Genomic DNA, 24,160 nt, shown 5'->3' with positions numbered 1-24,160 from the left:
CCACTTACTTCATTCTCCATAGAACAGAGATTGGAAACAGTGAGTTGTACATTTCTAGTAGTACTGTAAGCCATCCATTCACAGACCAGCTTTTCTTCGGTAAGCCGATGAAGAGAACAAAGTTCTACCACTGCAGAGAAAATTAAAGGACAGTCCTATTAAGTGCTTATAGCAAAGGAAAGGTTTCTATTTTACTAAGATATGCAACATTAGTATTCAGACTCTTCACCATGACATTTTATTTTGATCATCTCTGAGATGTTTTTGCACCTTGGTTGGAGTCACCTTTGGTAAATACAGTTCATCAGACATAATTTGGAAAAAAAACAGACCTGTCTACATAAGGTCTCACAGCTGACAATGCATATCAAAGCAAAAACCAAGCCACGAGGAGGAAAGAATGGCCTGTAGTACTCAGATATAAGATTGTGTGAAGGAATAGATCTGAAAGACACAAATAACCTTCTGATGCAGCGATTGGGCCAAAGGCTCGCCTTTAAACCAGACAGACAATGGGGGAGATTTCTTCAAACCAGTGCAGAGGATTATAATTTTATTTTTTTCTCCTTAAAGGGGTACTACCATGCTGACAACTTATCCCCTATCTAAATCATAGGGGATAAGTTGCCTGATCGCGTTGGGACCCCCGCGATCTTGCACGCAGCACCCCGCTCTCATCAGGCCCCGAAGCGAACATCCCGTGTGACGTCACGCTCTGCCCCTCAATGCAAGTCTATGGCAGGGGGCGTGACAGCTGTCTCGCCCCCTGCCATACACTTACATTGAGGGGCGGAGAATAGCGTCACATGGGGACGAAGCAGTGATGCACAATACTCCGGCCCTGTGATCGGCAGTCATCAGACCCGGAGCGGATGTTCGCTCCGGGGCCTGATGAGAGCGGGGTGCTGCATGCAAGATCGCGGGGGTCCCCAAGTGGCGGGACCCCACGAGATAAGGCAAATTATCACCTATCCTTTAGATAAGGGATAAGCTGTCAGCACGGTAGTACTCCTCTACGGACTTTAAGTAATAAAAGCAGCACCATTTTCCCTATACACAAGTTTTAATAAATCTCCCCCAATGACTCCAAGAACACAGCCAAGACAACACAGGAGCAGTTTTAGGCCAATTAACCCCTTAAGGACCCAGCCATTTTACACCTTAGGACCCGGCCATTTTTTGCACATCTGACCACTGTCACTTTAAACATTAATAACTCTGGGATGCTTTAACTTATCATTCTGATTCCGAGACTGTTTTTTCGTGACATATTCTACTTTAACATAGTGGTAAAATTTTTGTAGTAACTTGCATCCTTTCTTGGTGAAAAATCCCAAAATTTGATGAAAAATTTGAAAATTTAGCATTTTTCTAACTTTGAAGCTTTCTGCTTGTAAGGAAAATGGATATTCCAAATAATTATTTTTTTATTCACATATACAATGTCTACTTTATGTTTGCATCATAAAATTGACGTGTTTTTACTTTTGGAAGACACCAGAGGGCTTCAAAGTTCAGCAGCAATTTTCCAATTTTTCACAAAATCACAATTTTTTTGGGACCAGTTCAGGTTTGAAGTGGATTTGAAGGGTCTTCATATTAGAAATGCCCCATAAATGACCCCATTATAAAAACTGAATCCCCCAAAGTATTCAAAATGACATTCAGTCAGCATTTTAACCCTTTAGGTGTTTCACAGGAATAGAAGCAAAGTGAAGGAGAAAATTCACAATCCATTTTTTACACTCGCATGTTCTTGTAGACCCAATTTTAGAATTTTTTACAAGGGGTAAAAGGAGAAAATGTATACTTATATTTGTGGCCCAATTTCTCTTGAGTAAGCACATACCTCATATGTCTATGTAAAGTGTTCGGCGGGCGCAGTAGAGGGCTCAGAAGGGAAGGAGCGACAAGGGGATTTTGGAGAGTACGTTTTTCGGAAATGGTTTTTGAGGGGCATGTTGCATTTAGGAAGCCCCTATGGTGCCAGAACAGCAAAAAAGTAAAAATAAACCACATGCCATACCATTTTGGAAACTAGACCCCTTGAGGAACGTAACAAGGAATAAAGTGAGTCTTAATACCCCACAGGGGTTTCACGACTTTTGCATATGTAAAAAATTTTTTTTTTAAATTTCACTAAAATGTGCGTTTCCCCGCAAATTTCACATTTTTGCAAAGGGTTAATAGCAGAAAAGACCCCCCAAAATTTGTAACCCCATCTCTTCTGAGTATGGAGGTATCCTATAAGTTGACCTGAAGTGCACTACGGGCAAACTACAATGCTCAGAAGAGAAGGAGTCATATTTGGCTTTTTGAGAGCAAATTTTGCTCGGGGGGCATGTCGCATTTAGGAAGCCCCTATGGTGCCAGGACAGCAAAATAACCCCCACATGGCATACCATTTTGGAAACTAGACCCCTTGAGAAACGTAACAAGGGGTACAGTGAGCATTTACCCCCCCACTGGTGTCTGTCAGATCTTTGGAACAGTGGGCTGTACAAAATGTTTAATTTGCGCAGCCCACTGTTCCAAAGATCTGTCAGACACCAGTGGGGTGTAAATTCTCACTGCACCCCTCATTACATTCCATGAGGGGTGTAGTTTCCGAAATGGGGTCACATGTGGGGTTTTGTTATTTTTGCGTTTGTCAAAACCGCTGTAACAATCAGCCACCCCTGTGCAAATCACCTCAAATGTACACGGCGCACTCTCCCTTCTGGGCCTTGTTGTGCGCCCCAGAGCACTTTGCGCCCACATATGGGGTATCTCCGTAGTCGGGAGAAATTGCATTACAAATTTTGGGGGGGCTTTTTTCCCCCCCTTTTCCCTCTTGTCAAAATGAAAAGTATAGGGCAACACCAACATGTTAGTGTAAAAAAAATGTTTTTTTTTTTGTTTTTTTTACACTCACATGCTGGTGTAGACCTCAACTTCACCTTTTCATAAGGGGTAAAAGGAGAAAAAGCCCCCCCCAAAATTTGTTAGGCAATTTCTCCCGAGTATGGCGATATCCCATATGTGGCCCTAAACTGTTGCCTTGAAGTACGACAGGGCTCCGAAGTGAGAGCGCCATGTGCATTTGAGGCCTGAATTAGGGATTTGCATAGGGGTGGACATAGGGGTATTCTACACCAGTGATTCCCAAACAGGGTGCCTCCAGCTGTTGCAGAACTCCCAGCATGCTTGGACAGTCAACAGCTGTCCGGAAATACTGGGAGTTGTTGTTTTGCAACAGCTGGAGGCTCCGTTTTGGAAACAGTGGCGTACCAGACGTTTTTCATTTTTATTGGGGAGGGGAGGGGGCTGTGTAGGGGTTTGTGTAAATGTAGTGTTTTTTACTTTTTATTTTATTTTGTGTTAGTGTAGTGTTTTTAGGGTACAGTCACACGGGCGGGGGATTACAGTGAGTTTCCCGCTGCAAGTTTGAGCTGCCGCGCAAAATTTGCTGCATCGCAAACTTGCTCACTGTAAGCCCCCTGCCCATGTGAATGTACCCTGGGGGGGGGGGGGGCGTCACCTGTCACCGCCACCATCGCCGGGATCCGGGTCTTCAGGGACGAGGTAAGTGCCGGGGCCGGGCCCCAGCACTCCCCCGTCCCCCGCCGGTCTTCCTCCTGTCCTCTCCGGACTGCCAGGGGCCGGGCAGGACGGGAGGAAGTAACCCCCCCCCTGCAATTGGTCGGTTAGCTAACCGACGGATCGCAGGGGATAGGAGGTGGCAGGCTTGTCACCTCGCTCCTATACTCCAGCATGGTCCTGGCTGTCTGTGACAACCGGGATCATGCAAAATTACCGGGCGGTCGGGTCCCAGAGACCCGATCAGCCCAGTATCGCCGCAGATCGCAGGGGCGATTTCCCTTGCGATTTGCAGCGATCGCCGACATGGGGGGCCTACATGGCCCCCCTCGGCGTTTGCCCTGGATACCTGCTGAAGGATTTCAGCAGGCATCCGCTTCCGATCTCTGCCCGGCGAGCGGCAGGGACCGGAATACGCCAGGACGTCACAGGAGGTCCTGGGTCCTTAAGGGGTTAAAGACATTCAGAGTTGACCCTGACAGACCCCTTGAACCCAGTCAAACTATGGAGAGACCAATGTTATAGCCCCCATAGGGCGCTTTAACACTGCACACACTGATCAATGTTTTGTTATACAATAGCATTGATCAGTGTTATTGCCACTTGACTGTTCCTGCCTGGATCTCAGGCACGGAGCAGTCATTCGGTGATCAGACGCGCAGGAGGCAGGTAAGGCAACCTCCTGCTGCGTCTTAGCTGATTGGGACATTGAGATTTCACCGTGATGGTCCCAATCAGCCCGACTGAGCTGTCGCGAGAGTATTTTTGTTACTTTAGACGCGGTGATCAGCTTTGAACGCCGCGTCTAAAGGGTTAATAGCCGTTGTTGGAGGCCGGGCCTGACCCGCTATGACACGGGGCCTCGGCGTGGCGCCGCGTTATAGAAAGGAAGCGGGCAAAGGGCGTACAGGCATGCCCTTCGTCCCCAACAGATTAAAAAGCGATGAGGAAAAAAACAATGCAAAAATAAAATTGGCTGTGGCCTTAACCACTTAGGGCGTACAGGTACACCCTGGGACATAAGGAACCAGGGCATACCTGAACGGCCGTGGGAATTTCAGTCCCCGCCGCGTGGGATGCCTGCTGAGACACCCCCCCCCCCCCCCATGTGAGCAATTCAGATTAGCGATTTGCAGTGATAGGGATGAAGGAAGGAAGGAAGAATAGAAGCGAGGTGGCAGGGGTGCCACCTCCTCCTATCCCCTGCGATTGGCCGATCAGGAGTGACAGGTGGGGGGGGGGGGGGCTGACAGTGTTCATTTCCCCTGCTCTGCCTGCCCCTAGAAGTCCGGGCAAAGCAGGGAAAGATGGCGGCGATTGCTGCGGGGGCCAGCGTGGCAGGGATCGGTGGCAGTTACCTGAGATCACGCAGGGACCGGCGCAGGCAGCAGTCAGATACAAACTCCAAGCATGGCCAAAAGCCTTTGGCTGTCTGGGCATGCTAGGAGTTGTAGTTTTGCATCATCTGGAGGGCCACAGTTTGGAAACTACTGTGCAGTGGTCTCCAAACTGTGCCCTTCAAGATGTTGCAAGACTACAACTCTCAGCATGCCCAGACAGTCCAGGCATGCTAGGAGTTGTAGTTCGGCAACATCTGGCCCTTCATCTGGGCATGCTTGGAGTTGAAGTTTTACAACATCTGGAGGGCTACAGTTTGGACACCACTATAATGTGGTCGACAAAGAGAGAGAGACATGTAGATTTGAGGCGATTTGCACAGGGGTGGCTGATTGTTACAGCAGTTCTGACAAACACACAAAAAAAAAAAAAAAAAAAAAAAATATCCACATGTGAACCCATTTTGGAAACTACACCCCTCCCGGAACGTAACAAGGGGTATAGTGAGCCTTAACACCCCACAGGTGTTTGAAGAAGTTGGATGTAAAAATGAAAAAAAAAATATTTTTTCACTAAAATGCTGGTGGTATCCCAAATTTTTCAATTTTACAAGGGGTAACAGGAAAACAGCCCCCCAAAATTTTACCCCATGTGTGGACGTAAAATGCTCTGGGGCGAACTACAATGCTCAGAAAAGAAAGAGCACCATTGGGCTTTTGGAGAGAGAATGTGTCTGGAATTGAAGGCCATGTGTGTTTACAAAGCCCCCCACGTGACCCCCTTTTGGAAGCTACACCCCTCACGTAATGTAATAAGGGGGGCAGTGAGCATTTACACCCCACAGGTGTCTGACAGATTTTTTAAACAGTGGTCCGTGAAAATGAAAAAATGTAAATTTTTCATTTGCACAGCCCACTGTTCCAAAGATCTATCAAGCGCCAGTGGGGTGTAAATACTCACTGCACCCCTTATTAAATTCTGTGAGGGGTGTAGTTTCCATACAAATAAAAATTTGGGGAGGATGTTTCTGATATTACTCTGATATGGAAAAAAACTGCATTTTAGTGAAAAAAAAAAATCATTTACACAGCCAACTTTAACAAAAAGTTGTCAAACACCTGTGGGGTGTTAAGGCTCACTGGACCCCTTGTTACATGCCTTGAGGGGTTCTTCCAAAATGGTATGCCATGTGGGGGGGGGGGGTTATTGCTGTAATGGCACCAGAGGGGCTTCCTAAATGTGACAAGACCCCAAAAACCATTTCAGAAAAAACTCCCTCTCCAAAATCCCATGGTCGCTCCTTCCATTTTGAGCCTTGTAGTGCGCCCACAGAGCACTTTACGTTGACATATGAGGTATTTCCTTACTCGAGTGAAATTGGGTTACACATTTTAGGATGATTTCTCTCCTTTTACCCCTTGTAAAAATTCAAAAACTGGGTCCACAAGAACATGCGAAAAATGAAGATTTTGACTTTTCTCCTTCACGTTGCTGCTATTCCTGTGAAACACCGAAAGGGTTAACACACTTTCTGAATGTCATTTTGAATACTTTGGGGGGTGCAGTTTTCATAATGGGGTCATTTATGGGATAATTTTAATAAGAAGGCCCTTCAAATCCACTTCAAAACTGAACTGGTCCCTGAAAAATTCCGATTTTGAAAAGGTTGTGAAAAATTGGAAAATTGCTGCTGAACTTTGAAGCCCTCTGATGTCTTCCAAAAGTAAAAACATCTCAACTTTATGATGACAACATAAAGTAGACATATTGTATATATGAATCAATATATAATTTGGAATATTCATTTTCCTTATAAGCAGAGAGTTTTAAAGTTAAAAAAAATTGTTACATTTTCTAATTTTTCATCAAATTTTGGAATTTTTCAGTATCGACAAAAATCTACCAATAACATAAAGTAGAATATGTCACGAAAAAACAATCTCGGAATCAGAATGATAGGTAAAAGCATTCCAGAGTTATTAATGCTTAAAGTGACAGTGGTCAGATGTGCAAAAAATGGCCGGGTCCTTAAGGTATAAATGGGCTGGGTCCTTAAGGGGTTAAAAAATATTTATCCTTCCAGTACTTTTTAGCAGCTGTATACTACAGAGGAAATTCTTTTCTTTTTTTCTTTCTTTTTTGTCTTGTCCATAGTGCTCTCTGCTATCAGGAACTGTCCAGAGCAAGAGAAAATCCACATAGCAAACCTATGCTGCTCTGGACAGTTCCGGACATGGACAGAGGTGTCAGCAGAGGTGTCAGCAGCACTGTGGACAAGACAAAAACGAAATTCAAAAAGCAAAGAATTTCCTCTGTAGCATACAGCTGCTAATAAGTACTGGAAGGATAAAGATTTTTTTAATCAAAGTAATTTACAAATCTGTTTAACTTTCTGAAGTCAATATACCGTATTTATCGGCGTATAACACGCACTTTTTAGGCTAAAATTTTTAGCCTAAAGTCTATGTGCGTGTTATACGCCGATACACCCCCAAGAAAGGCAGGGGGAGAGAGGCCGTCGCTGCCCGCTTCTCTCCCCCTGCCTTTCCTGGGGTCTAGAGCCCTGCTGCTGGCCCTTCTCTCCCCCTGGCTATCGGCGTCGCTGCCCGTTCTGTCCCCCTGACTATCGGTGCCGGCAGTCAGGGGGAGAGAAGCAGCACCGACAGCCAGGGGGAGAGAAGGGGCAGCGGCACCCATTGCCGGCGCCGCTGCCCCATTGCCTCCCCCCCATCCCCGGTGGCATAATTACCTGTTGCCGGGGTTGGGTCCGCGCTGCTGCAGGCCTCCGGCGTGCGTCCCCTGCGTCATTGCTATGCGCTGCACGGCGTGGCGCCTGACGTCAGTGCGCCGCGCATAGCAACAACGCAGGGGACGCACGCCGGAGGCCTGCAGCAGCGCGGCCCTGACACCGGCAACAGGTAATTATGCCACCGGGGATGGGGGGAGGCAACGGGGCAGCGGCGCCGGCAATGGGTGCCGCTGCCCCTTCTCTGCCCCTGGCTGTTGGCGCCGGCAATGGGGCGCCGGCACCGATAGTCAGGGGGACAGAACGGGCAGCGGCGCCGATAGCCAGGGCTCTAGACCCCAGGAAAGGCAGGGGGAGAGAAGCCGGCAGCGACGGCCTCTCTCCCCCTGCCTTTCCTGGGGGTGTATCGGGGTATACACGCGCACACACGCACCCTCACTTTACCATGGATATTTGGGTAAAAAATTTTTTTTTACACAAATATCCTTGGTAAAATGAGGGTGCGTGTTATAGGCCGGTGCGTGGTATACCCAGATAAATACGGTATATATAAATAAAAAATTTTTTTCCTGGAATACCCCTTTAAGGTCAAAATGGACTGTGTCCTTAAGGGGTTAAAGTATCCAGCATGTGAAAGTATGTTGCCAAACCGTCATGGAGGCCCCAATCTGCTCCAAACCTGGAACACAATCTGGGCAGATTTTTCCCTAGCAAAGCAGTGTAGTCAGTCTTAACCCTTATGCAGCAAAGCCAAAAGACAAGACTGTAGACTTAGGACCCAGCAAGACAGTGGGCTGCTATGGGGTTGTCTTGTTAGGGCATACAGATGGCACAGAGTGGGCACCCTGCTCCAGACCCCCTACTACGAGCCAGGAGAGCATCTCTACATAAGCGGTTGGCAGGTGGCTATCCTCATATTACTGAGCACCACATATCCTCTACAGAGAGCTGATCAGACATGGATCCGCTTGGTTTGTGGGTCGCAGAGCAATCAGCTCCCATCATACAAAATCACCACATTGTAAGGGTGCATTCACAAGGCATTTATGTATCGGTTTAACATATGTTTTGTTTTTATTTTTGTTTGTTTATTTTAGGGGGAAGTGTGAGCATTAAATGCTATGAATTGATCTGCTGTATGCCATCCATTTCCCATTGACTTTCCCATTCACACCATGTTTTTGCATTAGTTACCGTATACGGTTTCAAGTTAAAAACCGTACGGAACTGTATAGAAATCTGTATGCGTTGACTTAACATTGTAAACCGTATGTCAAACGCATCATCCGGTTTAGTCCGTTTTACGTCTTATACGGTTTTGTCCGTTTTTTTTTTTACTCGTACCCAAAACCGTGTCTACCATGTTTTTTGGTCCGGGTGAAAAACTGTATACTTTTTTTTTTTTTTTTTTTTTTTAACATGGGAGTCAATGGGAACCCTTCAGAACTGTATGTGCTTACGGTTCCATCCAGTTCTCACCATACGGTTTTTGACTTTGCACAGTTTTTTTTCTTGGAATTTCAATCAAACAAGTGAAACTTTATTCATAATGGAGTAAAAAGTTATTAAACATATACATTTTTTTTCTTACAAAACGGATGCAACCGGACATAATTTTTCAAACCGTATACGGTTTTCAACCGTATATGGGTTAAAATTTGTACACACTTTTTGATACAGTTTAGGCTACATTCACATTTCGTTTTGTACATACGGGCGCCCGTAGCCGACCGGAGTCAAACGGTGACTCCGGTCGGCTCAGTTTTGACCCATATGCGGTTTTGGACTGGACCTCAAACCGTAGTATACTATGGTTTGAGGTCCGGTCAGGAAACCGCATACGGGTCAAAACTGAGCCGACTGGAGTCACCGTTTGACTCCGGTCGGCTCATTAAAGTAAATGGACTTACGGGCTGATCCGGCAGGGGTACGGGAGCGCCCGGTTTGCCCCTCCCCCGGCGCCCGTATGTACAAAACGAGATGTGAATGCAGCCTTTGTCAGGTTTTGAGGAATCCGTTTTTTTCATCAAAAACCTGATACGGGAACTGTATTGAAAAAACGTGGTGTGCATGCACCCTTTGCCTCCAGCTGTTGCAAAACTACAACTCCCAGCATGCCAGGACAGCTGGGAGTTGTAGTTCTGCAACAACTGGGGGCACCCTGGTTGGAACACAATGAATTATCATTAATATATAATTATAATTCAGTGTGTTCCAACCAGGGTGCCCCCAGCTGTTGCAGAACTACATCTCCTATAACTACAACTGCTGAAGTTGTAGTTTTGCAACAGATGGAGGCTCCCTGGATGGTAAATATTAATGTAAGTCAATGGGAAACGGAAAGCATACTGCAGATCTTAACATTCGTTAATGTACACCAGTGTTTCCCAACCAGGGTGCCTCCAGCTGTTGCAAAACTACAACTCCCAGCATGCCCGGACAGCCGAGGCACCCTGGTTGGGAAACACAAGTACACACTTTCCCCTAAAACCCGTAAAACATAAACGCAGTGTGAACGCTCCCCAACATGTCTTCCTTACGTTTTTCGGAGACGTCTTCATCTTCAAAACTGACGCCGAAGACACCGAGCTCCTCCTGGATTTTCTCCACAGACACAGGCATGACAGTGATGGACGACAAGAAGCAGAAATCGTAATGTTGGATCCAGACAGGCCTAAAAACACAAATAAGAAGATATATCTATTACTATCAGGGTCCCAATATGTCTGGCAGCAGCACTGGGCTCTGAATACTCTCAGACCGACCTTAGCCTTGGTGGACAAGCCCGGACGGAGGCAGACGGAAGATTAGACCGTAAACACAGAGAGCCAGCAACCGGGACCCGGTAACTGCGCGTATACACCCGACAATACGGTAGAAGCTTCACTGGGTCTCGACTGAATGGAAATTCCCGCGCTCAGACACTGTAAGCAATGGCGCGAACGGTAACAGGACTCGTTGTCCTGACAGGCAGCCAATCAGCGACGCGTTGCTAAGACACTTATGGGCGTGGTTACTGTACTTCAGCCTGACGTAGGTGACAAAACGCTGCACGAGAAGGGACTGTGGGAGCGGACCATGTGACCAAGGTATAGCGCGAGAGCAGATGTTTACGCATGCGCGATTTTCTAAGGAGAAAAGTTACCGAATTTTGAGTAATATAAACAGTCCTGGCAAGTTTCCCGTTATCGTTACATTATTTGTAGGTGTGGTAAGATATAGCAGCTACAATATACTAGTACAATATACTTGTCATTGTGCGAAAACCCATATGGAATAATGAAAACAAACCACTGTGAAATTCTGCACCATCATGCAACATTTACATGTTCTTATATCAACCAGAGCAGTGTTCAGCAACAGGTGGCTCAGGCTGAACAACAGCTTGGAGAATACTATGCTAAAGTCAGGATTGTATCAGAAATTATACATAAGGGTGCAAGCACACCACGTTTTTGCAATACAGTTCCCGTTTCCCGATATTATCGGCCGATATTCACGATTTTGGACGGTATCGGTAATTACCTTGCCGATAATCCGATAATGCCCTGCCGCACCGTTTTTCCGTTTTTGCATTTTCATTTTTTCCTCATCACCTTCCAAAAATCATAACGCTTAAAATTTTGCACCTAAAAATCCATATGAGGGCTTATTTTTTGCGCCACCAATTCTACTTTGCAGTGACATTAGTCATTTTACCAAAAAATCCACGGCAAAATGGAAAAAAAATCATTGTGCGACAAAATTAAAGAAAAAATTTAATTTAGTAAATTTTGGGGGCTTCCGTTTCTACGCAGTGCATTGTTTGGTCAAAATTACACCTTCTCTTTATTCTGTAGGTCCATACGGTTAAAATGATACCCTACTTATATAGGTTGGATATTGTCGTACTTCGGAAAAAAATCATAACTACATGCAGGAAAATTTGTTAAAAATTCTCATCTTCTAACCCCTATAACTTTATTTTTTTTCTGCGTACGGGTCAGAATGAGGACTAATTTTTTGCGCCGTGTTCTGAAGTTTTTATTGGTACCATTTTTGTATTGAACAGACTTTTTGATCGCTTTTTATTAATTTTTTCATGATATAAAAAGTGACCAAAAATACACTATTTTGGACTTTGGAATTTTTTTGCGTGCACGCCACTGACCGTGCGATTTAATTAACGATATATTTTTATAGTTCGGAGATTTTCGCACGCGGCGATACCACATATGTTTATTTTTATTTACACAGTTTTTTTTTTTTATGCGAAAAGGGGGGTGATTCAAACTTTTATTAGGGAAGGGGTTAAATGTCCTTTAACTTTTTTTTTCACTTTGTTTTTTGCTGTGTTCTAGGTCCCATAGGGACCTATAACACTGCACACACTGATCTCTTATGCTGATCCCTGCAAAGCCATAGCTTTGCAGGGATCAGTCAGATAGGCGGTCGATTGTTCAAGCCTGTAGCTCAGGCTTTGAACAATCAATCGACGATCGGATGCCGCAGAGAGAGGTAAGGAGACCTCCGCCTGCGTCCCAGCTGATCGTCCCGATCAGCCCGACTGAGCTGCCGGGAACGGTTTACTTTTGTTTTCAGACGCGGCGATCAACTTTGATCGCCACGTCTGAAGGGTTAATAGTGCGCCGCACTGCGATCAATGCCGCGCGCTATTAGCCACGGGTCCCAGCTGTTGATAGAGGCTGGGACCGGCCCCGCGTTATAGATTGGGAGCGGACTCATGACGTAGCAGTACGTCAGGAGTCCTTAAGGGGTTAAAAGAATGTATACGTTTTTAACTTTTCACTCCATTTTGAATAAAGTTTGACTTGTTTGATTGAAATTCCAAGAAAAAAACTGTGCAAAGTCAAAAACCCTATGGTGAAAACCGGATGGAACCATACGCACATACGGTTCTGTACGGTTCCCTTTGACTCCCATGTTAAAAAAAAAAAAAAGTATACAGTTTAATACAGTTTTTCACCCGGACCAAAAAACTTTGTCGACTACCGTTTTGGGTACGGGGGAAAAAAAAACTGACAAAACCGTACAGGATGCAAAACGGACACAACCTGATGCATTTTTTAGCATACGGTTTTCAATGTTTTCATTGAAAACTTATACGGGAACTGTACTGCAAAAACGTGGTGTGAATGCACCTAAGTCACATAGGCAGGAGCATAACTATAGGAGGTGCAGATGTAAAGGTCGCAGTGGGGCCCAGGTGCCTATGAGGGCCCCAAGGAACATCTACCCCAATAAGGCTGGGTTCACACCACGATTTCTTAAATACGGTTCCCGTATACGGTTTGGAGGAGGGGGGCGGGGCTTAATCGCGGCGCCCGCACTCAGCCGTATTCGGGAACCGTATTTAATGTATGTCTATGAGCCGACCGGAGTGAACCGCAGCCTCCGGTCGGCTTCGTTTTTGGCCGTATGCGGTTTCCCGACCGTAGGCAAAAACGTGGTCGACCACGTTTTTGCCTGCGATCGGCAAACCGCATACGGACGAAAACGAAGCCGACCGGAGGCTGCGTTTCACTCCGGTCGGCTCATAGACTTGCATTAAATACGTGTCACGATTCGGCTGGCAGGAGGTGGATCCTCTGTGCCAGAGAGGGATTGGCGTGGACCGTGCTAGTGGACCGGTTCTAAGCTGCTACTGGTTTTCACCAGAGCCCGCCGCAAAGCGGGATGGTCTTGCAGCGGCGGTAGCAACCAGGTCGTATCCACTAGCAACGGCTCAACCTCTCTGACTGCTGAAGATAGGCGAGGTACAAGGGAGTAGACAAAAGCAAGGTCGGACGTAGCAGAAGGTCGGGGCAGGCAGCAAGGATCGTAGTCAGGGGCAACGGCAGGAGGTCTGAACACAGGCTAGGAACACACTGGGAAACGCTTTCACTGGCACGATGGCAACAAGATCCGGCAAGGAAGGGAAGGGGAAGTGAGGTTATATAGGGAAGTGCACAGGAGAATTCACTAATTAGAACCAGGCGCCAATCAGCGGCACACTGGCCCTTTAAATCGCAGAGACCCGGCGCGCGCGCGCCCTAGGGAGCGGGGCCGCGCGCGCCGGGACAAGACCGACGGAGAGCGAGTCAGGTACGGGAGCCGGGATGCGCATCGCGAGCGGACGTCTGCCGCATAGCGAATCGCATCCCGGCTGGGAGAGGTATCGCAGCGCACCCGGTCAGCAGGTCTGACCGGGGCGCTGCAATTGCGAGAATGTTGCGAGCGCTCCGGGGAGGAGCGGGGACCCGGAGCGCTCGGCGTAACAATACGGTTCCCGAATACGGCTGAGTGCGGGCGCCGCGATTAAGCCCCGCCCCTCTCCTCCAAACCGTATACGGGAACCGTATTTAAGAAAACGTGGTGTGAGCCCAGCCTAAGAGACCACTATTATAACCCCTTAAAGAGGCACGGTCATTATGAAAACATTTTTATATTCTGTAGTACTACTGATAAGATGACTTTTTTAAATATACATTTATTTAAAGGGTACCTCTCATCAGTGGCGTTGCGACCCGGGTGCGGGGGGTGCGGCCCGCACCGGGTGACACCAACCTTATGGGGTGACACCAAGACGCTCCGCAGCACCCACCCCCCCCATCTGTGCCCGACCGGCCTCCCATCCGTCAGCACCCCCCCCCAACCCCCCCCCCCCGCGCTGTGTGTGCGGTGCGCCCGTCCGTCAGCAACCCCCCTCTTTCTCCGTCCATCATCACACCCCCCCCTCACCTTCACCAGCACTGTGCCCGGCCTCCGCTCCCACGTCTGCGCCGGCATGACGTCACACCGCATGGCCGCGCAGGAGGACGTCAGTTACGTCACTCGCACGGCGCCCGGTGAGAAGGAGCGCTGCGCTGGATGGGTGAGTGTGTGTGTCTGTCTCTATCTATGTTTGTGTATGTGACTGTGTGTGTGTATGAGACTCTGTGTGTGTGTGTGACTCTGTGTGTGTGTGTGTGTGTGTGTGACTGTGTATGTGTGTGTCTGTGAGTGTGTGTGTCTCTCTGACTGTGTGTGTTTGTGTGTGTCTCTCTCTCTGTGTTGTATGTGTTTTGTGTGTGTGTGTGTGTGTGTGTGGGGGGGGGGGGGTGGTGGTGGTGGTATAACCAGCAATCTATTGTGGGGAGACTTTGACCCATTGTGGGGAACCTGCAAGGGAACCTGCGGCCTAATGTGGGGAAACTACTACCAAGTGTGGGGAGTCTATGCTACCTTATGTGGGGAGTCTATGCTACCTTATGTGGGGAATCTGTGCTACCTTATGTGGGGAGTCTATGCTACCTTATGTGGGGAATCTGTGCTACCTAATGTGGGGAAATTGCTACCTAATGTGGGCTGTGCTACCTAATGTGGGGAAATTGCTACCTAATGTGGGGTAACTGGTACCTACCTAATGTGGGGGAACTGGTACCAAATGTGGGGAATCTATGCTGCCTAATGTGGGGAATAGATGCTACCTAATGTGGGGAAACTGCGACCTACCTAATGTGGGGGAACTGCTGCCTACCTAATGCTCCCCCCTGGCAGTAGCACCCTCATCATCCACCAGAAACACCCCCCCCCCCCCCCAGCAGCACCTCCATCAGCAGATCCTGATGGTGGATGATGGCGGTGCTCCTGCCAGGAGGATGATCCTGCGGATGGATGATGGGGATGATACTGCCAGGGGGGATGGCCAGAGTAGCACCCTCATCATCCTCCGGCAACACCCCCCGAGTAGTAGCACCCCCATCATCCACTAGCAACACCACCAATACCCCCCTCCCGTCGTAATAGCATCAGCTAACGGATGTTGAGGGGTGTTACTGAGGTTGTGGTATTATATTCAGAGGGTGCACTGTATGGCAACGTTATATTCAGAGGGCGCAGTTTGTGGTAGTATTATATTCAGAGGGCACAGTGGGTGGTAGTATTATATTCAGAGGGCGCAGTTTGTGGTAGTATTATTAGAGATGAGCGAACTTACAGTAAATTCGATTCGTCACAAACTTCTCGGCTCGGCAGTTGATGACTTATTCTGCGTAAATTAGTTCAGCCTTCAGGTGCTCCGGTGGGCTGGAAAAGGTGGATACAATCCTAGGAAAGAGTCTCCTAGGACTGTATCCACCTTTTCCAGCCCACGGGAGCACCTGAAAGCTGAACTAATTTATGCAGGAAAAGTTATCAACTGCCGAGCAGAGAAGTTTGTGACGAGTTGAATTTACTGTAGTTTGCTCATCTCTAAGTTTTATATTCAGAGCGGGCACCTGTGTATTAGGTTGTTGTGCTGGCTATTTTTCCTTTTGTTTTTACTTTGTAAATTGGGGGGTGTGGCACCCTCTTTAGCCGTGCACCCCACCCCTCTCAGACTGGAGGTGGTTTAGTCAATGGCTGATCCAACATGTCACACAGTCAGAGGCTATATGCACAGCAGAGGTGAGTTATCATGTTAGGGTCCCATCCGATATGAGGCCACCTCCGCGTGGTGGATGGGGGGACACATTTTGATCAAAAAGTGCGCTGAGAGCCTCCATTTTTTGACCTAGAGTGCTGTTGCAACTTTCTTGTTTGTACATTTTGTATTTGCCACAGCAGCGGGCACCTGTGTATTAGGTTGTTGTGCTGGCTATTTTTCCTTTTGTTTTTACTTTGTAAATTGGGGGGTGTGGCACCCTCTTTAGCCGTGCACCCCACCCCTCTCAGACTGGAGGTGGTTTAGTCAATGGCTGATCCAACATGTCACACAGTCAGAGGCTATATGCACAGCAGAGGTGAGTTATCATGTTAGGGTCCCATCCGATATGAGGCCACCTCCGCGTGGTGGATGGGGGGACACATTTTGATCAAAAAGTGCGCTGAGAGCCTCCATTTTTTGACCTAGAGTGCTGTTGCAACTTTCTTGTTTGTACATTTTGTATTTGCCACAGCAGCGGGCACCTGTGTATTAGGTTGTTGTGCTGGCTATTTTTCCTTTTGTTTTTACTTTGTAAATTGGGGGGTGTGGCACCCTCTTTAGCCGTGCACCCCACCCCTCTCAGACTGGAGGTGGTTTAGTCAATGGCTGATCCAACATGTCACACAGTCAGAGGCTATATGCACAGCAGAGGTGAGTTATCATGTTAGGGTCCCATCCGATATGAGGCCACCTCCGCGTGGTGGATGGGGGGACACATTTTGATCAAAAAGTGCGCTGAGAGCCTCCATTTTTTGACCTAGAGTGCTGTTGCAACTTTCTTGTTTGTACATTTTGTATTTGCCACAGCAGCGGGCACCTGTGTATTAGGTTGTTGTGCTGGCTATTTTTCCTTTTGTTTTTACTTTGTAAATTGGGGGGTGTGGCACCCTCTTTAGCCGTGCACCCCACCCCTCTCAGACTGGAGGTGGTTTAGTCAATGGCTGATCCAACATGTCACACAGTCAGAGGCTATATGCACAGCAGAGGTGAGTTATCATGTTAGGGTCCCATCCGATATGAGGCCACCTCCGCGTGGTGGATGGGGGGACACATTTTGATCAAAAAGTGCGCTGAGAGCCTCCATTTTTTGACCTAGAGTGCTGTTGCAACTTTCTTGTTTGTACATTTTGTATTTGCCACAGCAGCGGGCACCTGTGTATTAGGTTGTTGTGCTGGCTATTTTTCCTTTTGTTTTTACTTTGTAAATTGGGGGGTGTGGCACCCTCTTTAGCTGTGCACCCCACCCCTCTCAGACTGGAGGTGGTTTAGTCAATGGCTGATCCAACATGTCACACAGTCAGAGGCTATATGCACAGCAGAGGTGAGTTATCATGTTAGGGTCCCATCCGATATGAGGCCACCTCCGCGTGGTGGATGGGGGGACACATTTTGATCAAAAAGTGCGCTGAGAGCCTCCATTTTTTGACCTAGAGTGCTGTTGCAACTTTCTTGTTTGTACATTTTGTATTTGCCACAGCAGCGGGCACCTGTGTATTAGGTTGTTGTGCTGGCTATTTTTCCTTTTGTTTTTACTTTGTAAATTGGGGGGTGTGGCACCCTCTTTAGCCGTGCACCCCACCCCTCTCAGACTGGAGGTGGTTTAGTCAATGGCTGATCCAACATGTCACACAGTCAGAGGCTATATGCACAGCAGAGGTGAGTTATCATGTTAGGGTCCCATCCGATATGAGGCCACCTCCGCGTGGTGGATGGGGGGACACATTTTGATCAAAAAGTGCGCTGAGAGCCTCCATTTTTTGACCTAGAGTGCTGTTGCAACTTTCTTGTTTGTACATTTTGTATTTGCCACAGCAGCGGGCACCTGTGTATTAGGTTGTTGTGCTGGCTATTTTTCCTTTTGTTTTTACTTTGTAAATTGGGGGGTGTGGCACCCTCTTTAGCCGTGCACCCCACCCCTCTCAGACTGGAGGTGGTTTAGTCAATGGCTGATCCAACATGTCACACAGTCAGAGGCTATATGCACAGCAGAGGTGAGTTATCATGTTAGGGTCCCATCCGATATGAGGCCACCTCCGCGTGGTGGATGGGGGGACACATTTTGATCAAAAAGTGCGCTGAGAGCCTCCATTTTTTGACCTAGAGTGCTGTTGCAACTTTCTTGTTTGTACATTTTGTATTTGCCACAGCAGCGGGCACCTGTGTATTAGGTTGTTGTGCTGGCTATTTTTCCTTTTGTTTTTACTTTGTAAATTGGGGGGTGTGGCACCCTCTTTAGCCGTGCACCCCACCCCTCTCAGACTGGAGGTGGTTTAGTCAATGGCTGATCCAACATGTCACACAGTCAGAGGCTATATGCACAGCAGAGGTGAGTTATCATGTTAGGGTCTCATCCGATATGAGGCCACCTCCGCGTGGTGGATGGGGGGACACATTTTGATCAAAAAGTGCGCTGAGAGCCTCCATTTTTTGACCTAGAGTGCTGTTGCAACTTTCTTGTTTGTACATTTTGTATTTGCCACAGCAGCGGGCACCTGTGTATTAGGTTGTTGTGCTGGCTATTTTTCCTTTTGTTTTTACTTTGTAAATTGGGGGGTGTGGCACCCTCTTTAGCCGTGTACCCCACCCCTCTCAGACTGGAGGTGGTTTAGTCAATGGCTGATCCAACATGTCACACAGTCAGAGGCTATATGCACAGCAGAGGTGAGTTATCATGTTAGGGTCCCATCCGATATGAGGCCACCTCCGCGTGGTGGATGGGGGGACACATTTTGATCAAAAAGTGCGCTGAGAGCCTCCATTTTTTGACCTAGAGTGCTGTTGCAACTTTCTTGTTTGTACATTTTGTATTTGCCACAGCAGCGGGCACCTGTGTATTAGGTTGTTGTGCTGGCTATTTTTCCTTTTGTTTTTACTTTGTAAATTGGGGGGTGTGGCACCCTCTTTAGCCGTGCACCCCACCCCTCTCAGACTGGAGGTGGTTTAGTCAATGGCTGATCCAACATGTCACACAGTCAGAGGCTATATGCACAGCAGAGGTGAGTTATCATGTTAGGGTCCCATCCGATATGAGGCCACCTCCGCGTGGTGGATGGGGGGACACATTTTGATCAAAAAGTGCGCTAAGAGCCTCCATTTTTTGACCTAGAGTGCTGTTGCAACTTTCTTGTTTGTACATTTTGTATTTGCCACAGCAGCGGGCACCTGTGTATTAGGTTGTTGTGCTGGCTATTTTTCCTTTAGTTTTTACTTTGTAAATTGGGGGGTGTGGCACCCTCTTTAGCCGTGCACCCCACCCCTCTCAGACTGGAGGTGGTTTAGTCAATGGCTGATCCAACATGTCACACAGTCAGAGGCTATATGCACAGCAGAGGTGAGTTATCATGTTAGGGTCCCATCCGATATGAGGCCACCTCCGCGTGGTGGATGGGGGGACACATTTTGATCAAAAAGTGCGCTGAGAGCCTCCATTTTTTGACCTAGAGTGCTGTTGCAACTTTCTTGTTTGTACATTTTGTATTTGCCACAGCAGCGGGCACCTGTGTATTAGGTTGTTGTGCTGGCTATTTTTCCTTTTGTTTTTACTTTGTAAATTGGGGGGTGTGGCACCCTCTTTAGCCGTGCACCCCACCCCTCTCAGACTGGAGGTGGTTTAGTCAATGGCTGATCCAACATGTCACACAGTCAGAGGCTATATGCACAGCAGAGGTGAGTTATCATGTTAGGGTCCCATCCGATATGAGGCCACCTCCGCGTGGTGGATGGGGGGACACATTTTGATCAAAAAGTGCGCTGAGAGCCTCCATTTTTTGACCTAGAGTGCTGTTGCAACTTTCTTGTTTGTACATTTTGTATTTGCCACAGCAGCGGGCACCTGTGTATTAGGTTGTTGTGCTGGCTATTTTTCCTTTTGTTTTTACTTTGTAAATTGGGGGGTGTGGCACCCTCTTTAGCCGTGCACCCCACCCCTCTCAGACTGGAGGTGGTTTAGTCAATGGCTGATCCAACATGTCACACAGTCAGAGGCTATATGCACAGCAGAGGTGAGTTATCATGTTAGGGTCCCATCCGATATGAGGCCACCTCCGCGTGGTGGATGGGGGGACACATTTTGATCAAAAAGTGCGCTGAGAGCCTCCATTTTTTGACCTAGAGTGCTGTTGCAACTTTCTTGTTTGTACATTTTGTATTTGCCACAGCAGCGGGCACCTGTGTATTAGGTTGTTGTGCTGGCTATTTTTCCTTTTGTTTTTACTTTGTAAATTGGGGGGTGTGGCACCCTCTTTAGCCGTGCACCCCACCCCTCTCAGACTGGAGGTGGTTTAGTCAATGGCTGATCCAACATGTCACACAGTCAGAGGCTATATGCACAGCAGAGGTGAGTTATCATGTTAGGGTCCCATCCGATATGAGGCCACCTCCGCGTGGTGGATGGGGGGACACATTTTGATCAAAAAGTGCGCTGAGAGCCTCCATTTTTTGACCTAGAGTGCTGTTGCAACTTTCTTGTTTGTACATTTTGTATTTGCCACAGCAGCGGGCACCTGTGTATTAGGTTGTTGTGCTGGCTATTTTTCCTTTTGTTTTTACTTTGTAAATTGGGGGGTGTGGCACCCTCTTTAGCCGTGCACCCCACCCCTCTCAGACTGGAGGTGGTTTAGTCAATGGCTGATCCAACATGTCACACAGTCAGAGGCTATATGCACAGCAGAGGTGAGTTATCATGTTAGGGTCCCATCCGATATGAGGCCACCTCCGCGTGGTGGATGGGGGGACACATTTTGATCAAAAAGTGCGCTGAGAGCCTCCATTTTTTGACCTAGAGTGCTGTTGCAACTTTCTTGTTTGTACATTTTGTATTTGCCACAGCAGCGGGCACCTGTGTATTAGGTTGTTGTGCTGGCTATTTTTCCTTTTGTTTTTACTTTGTAAATTGGGGGGTGTGGCACCCTCTTTAGCCGTGCACCCCACCCCTCTCAGACTGGAGGTGGTTTAGTCAATGGCTGATCCAACATGTCACACAGTCAGAGGCTATATGCACAGCAGAGGTGAGTTATCATGTTAGGGTCCCATCCGATATGAGGCCACCTCCGCGTGGTGGATGGGGGGACACATTTTGATCAAAAAGTGCGCTGAGAGCCTCCATTTTTTGACCTAGAGTGCTGTTGCAACTTTCTTGTTTGTACATTTTGTATTTGCCACAGCAGCGGGCACCTGTGTATTAGGTTGTTGTGCTGGCTATTTTTCCTTTTGTTTTTACTTTGTAAATTGGGGGGTGTGCACCCTCTTTAGCCGTGCACCCCACCCCTCTCAGACTGGAGGTGGTTTAGTCAATGGCTGATCCAACATGTCACACAGTCAGAGGCTATATGCACAGCAGAGGTGAGTTATCATGTTAGGGTCCCATCCGATATGAGGCCACCTCCGCGTGGTGGATGGGGGGACACATTTTGATCAAAAAGTGCGCTGAGAGCCTCCATTTTTTGACCTAGAGTGCTGTTGCAACTTTCTTGTTTGTACATTTTGTATTTGCCACAGCAGCGGGCACCTGTGTATTAGGTTGTTGTGCTGGCTATTTTTCCTTTTGTTTTTACTTTGTAAATTGGGGGGTGTGGCACCCTCTTTAGCCGTGCACCCCACCCCTCTCAGACTGGAGGTGGTTTAGTCAATGGCTGATCCAACATGTCACACAGTCAGAGGCTATATGCACAGCAGAGGTGAGTTATCATGTTAGGGTCCCATCCGATATGAGGCCACCTCCGCGTGGTGGATGGGGGGACACATTTTGATCAAAAAGTGCGCTGAGAGCCTCCATTTTTTGACCTAGAGTGCTGTTGCAACTTTCTTGTTTGTACATTTTGTATTTGCCACAGCAGCGGGCACCTGTGTATTAGGTTGTTGTGCTGGCTATTTTTCCTTTTGTTTTTACTTTGTAAATTGGGGGGTGTGGCACCCTCTTTAGCCGTGCACCCCACCCCTCTCAGACTGGAGGTGGTTTAGTCAATGGCTGATCCAACATGTCACACAGTCAGAGGCTATATGCACAGCAGAGGTGAGTTATCATGTTAGGGTCCCATCCGATATGAGGCCACCTCCGCGTGGTGGATGGGGGGACACATTTTGATCAAAAAGTGCGCTGAGAGCCTCCATTTTTTGACCTAGAGTGCTGTTGCAACTTTCTTGTTTGTACATTTTGTATTTGCCACAGCAGCGGGCACCTGTGTATTAGGTTGTTGTGCTAGCTATTTTTCCTTTTGTTTTTACTTTGTAAATTGGGGGGTGTGGCACCCTCTTTAGCCGTGCACCCCACCCCTCTCAGACTGGAGGTGGTTTAGTCAATGGCTGATCCAACATGTCACACAGTCAGAGGCTATATGCACAGCAGAGGTGAGTTATCATGTTAGGGTCCCATCCGATATGAGGCCACCTCCGCGTGGTGGATGGGGGGACACATTTTGATCAAAAAGTGCGCTGAGAGCCTCCATTTTTTGACCTAGAGTGCTGTTACAACTTTCTTGTTTGTACATTTTGTATTTGCCACAGCAGCGGGCACCTGTGTATTAGGTTGTTGTGCTGGCTATTTTTCCTTTTGTTTTTACTTTGTAAATTGGGGGGTGTGGCACCCTCTTTAGCCGTGCACCCCACCCCTCTCAGACTGGAGGTGGTTTAGTCAATGGCTGATCCAACATGTCACACAGTCAGAGGCTATATGCACAGCAGAGGTGAGTTATCATGTTAGGGTCCCATCCGATATGAGGCCACCTCCGCGTGGTGGATGGGGGGACACATTTTGATCAAAAAGTGCGCTGAGAGCCTCCATTTTTTGACCTAGAGTGCTGTTGCAACTTTCTTGTTTGTACATTTTGTATTTGCCACAGCAGCGGGCACCTGTGTATTAGGTTGTTGTGCTGGCTATTTTTCCTTTTGTTTTTACTTTGTAAATTGGGGGGTGTGGCACCCTCTTTAGCCGTGCACCCCACCCCTCTCAGACTGGAGGTGGTTTAGTCAATGGCTGATCCAACATGTCACACAGTCAGAGGCTATATGCACAGCAGAGGTGAGTTATCATGTTAGGGTCCCATCCGATATGAGGCCACCTCCGCGTGGTGGATGGGGGGACACATTTTGATCAAAAAGTGCGCTGAGAGCCTCCATTTTTTTACCTAGAGTGCTGTTGCAACTTTCTTGTTTGTACATATTATATTCAGAGGGCGCAGTGGGTGGTACTATTATATTCAGAGGGTACAGTATGTGGCGGTATTATATTCAGGGGTACAGTATGTGGCAGATTTATATTCAGGGGTACAGTAAGTGGCAGATTTATATTCACGGGTACAGTATGTGGCAGATTTATATTCAGAGGGTACAGTATGTGGCAGATTTATATTCAGAGGGTACAGTATGTAGCAGATTTATATTCAGAGGGCGCAGTTTGTGGTAGTATGATATTCAGAGGGTACAGTATGTGGTAGTATTATATTCAGTGGGTACAGTGTGTGGCGGTATTATATTCAGGGGTACAGTATGTGGCAGATTTATATTCAGAGGGTACAGTATGTGTTGGTATTATATTCAGAATGTACAGTGTGTGGTAGTATTATATTCAGTGGGTATGGTGTATGGAAGGTTTATAACCAAAGAGTATAGTGTATAGTAGTATTATATTTAGAGGATACAGTGTCTGGCAGGTTTATAATAATAATTGTTTTCATATAGAGGATGAGAATGCGCTGACATAGTGAGGAGACGTCTGGGCATCACATTCTGCAGAGAGAAGTTTTAGCTGGATCAAGTCCTGGCGGTATGTACCATCTGAATTAGATAAGGAAAGACTATAGAGAAGACGTCACCTGTAGTCACTGATATCATTGTGTATTCTCCTCACTATAGAGAAGACGTCACCTGTAGTCACTGATATCATTCTGTATTCTCCTCACTATAGAGAAGACGTCACCTGTAGTCACTGATATCATTGTGTATTCTCCTCACTATAGAGAAGACGTCACCTGTAGTCACTGATATCATTGTGTATTCTCCTCACTATAGAGAAGACGTCACCTGTAGTCACTGATATCATTGTACATTCTCCTCACTATAAAGAAGACGTCCCCTGT

At 47.4% G+C, this 24,160-nt stretch overlaps 2 protein-coding genes across 3 annotated transcripts in view; one reads left to right on the top strand and one right to left on the bottom strand.

The window, feature by feature from the left end:
* Positions 1–10,700, bottom strand: part of POLA2 (DNA polymerase alpha 2, accessory subunit) — a 70,763-nt gene extending 60,063 nt beyond the window's left edge. The window contains exons 1-3 of one of the 2 annotated variants that reach the window (XM_056526950.1): positions 10,429–10,700; positions 10,204–10,337; positions 9–130 (exon numbers count right to left, since the gene is read on the bottom strand). In XM_056526950.1, the coding sequence (XP_056382925.1) occupies positions 9–130; positions 10,204–10,285 (204 nt within the window). In that variant the 5' untranslated portion in view covers positions 10,286–10,337; positions 10,429–10,700. The remainder of the gene's footprint in view (positions 1–8; positions 131–10,203; positions 10,338–10,428) is intronic. The other variant, XM_056526949.1, reaches the window with a different exon arrangement.
* A 65-nt stretch (positions 10,701–10,765) lies between these two features.
* LOC130276930 (solute carrier family 22 member 20-like) overlaps positions 10,766–24,160 on the top strand; it is an 84,888-nt gene continuing 71,493 nt past the window's right edge. Inside the window, exon 1 of the mRNA XM_056526952.1 lies at positions 10,766–10,869. Within this exon, the coding sequence (XP_056382927.1) occupies positions 10,770–10,869 (100 nt within the window). The 5' untranslated portion in view covers positions 10,766–10,769. The remainder of the gene's footprint in view (positions 10,870–24,160) is intronic.

Source organism: Hyla sarda, chromosome 6 (assembly GCF_029499605.1).
Source record: "Hyla sarda isolate aHylSar1 chromosome 6, aHylSar1.hap1, whole genome shotgun sequence".
Taxonomy (NCBI): domain Eukaryota; kingdom Metazoa; phylum Chordata; class Amphibia; order Anura; family Hylidae; genus Hyla; species Hyla sarda.
This window is presented reverse-complemented; position numbering and strand designations above follow the sequence as displayed.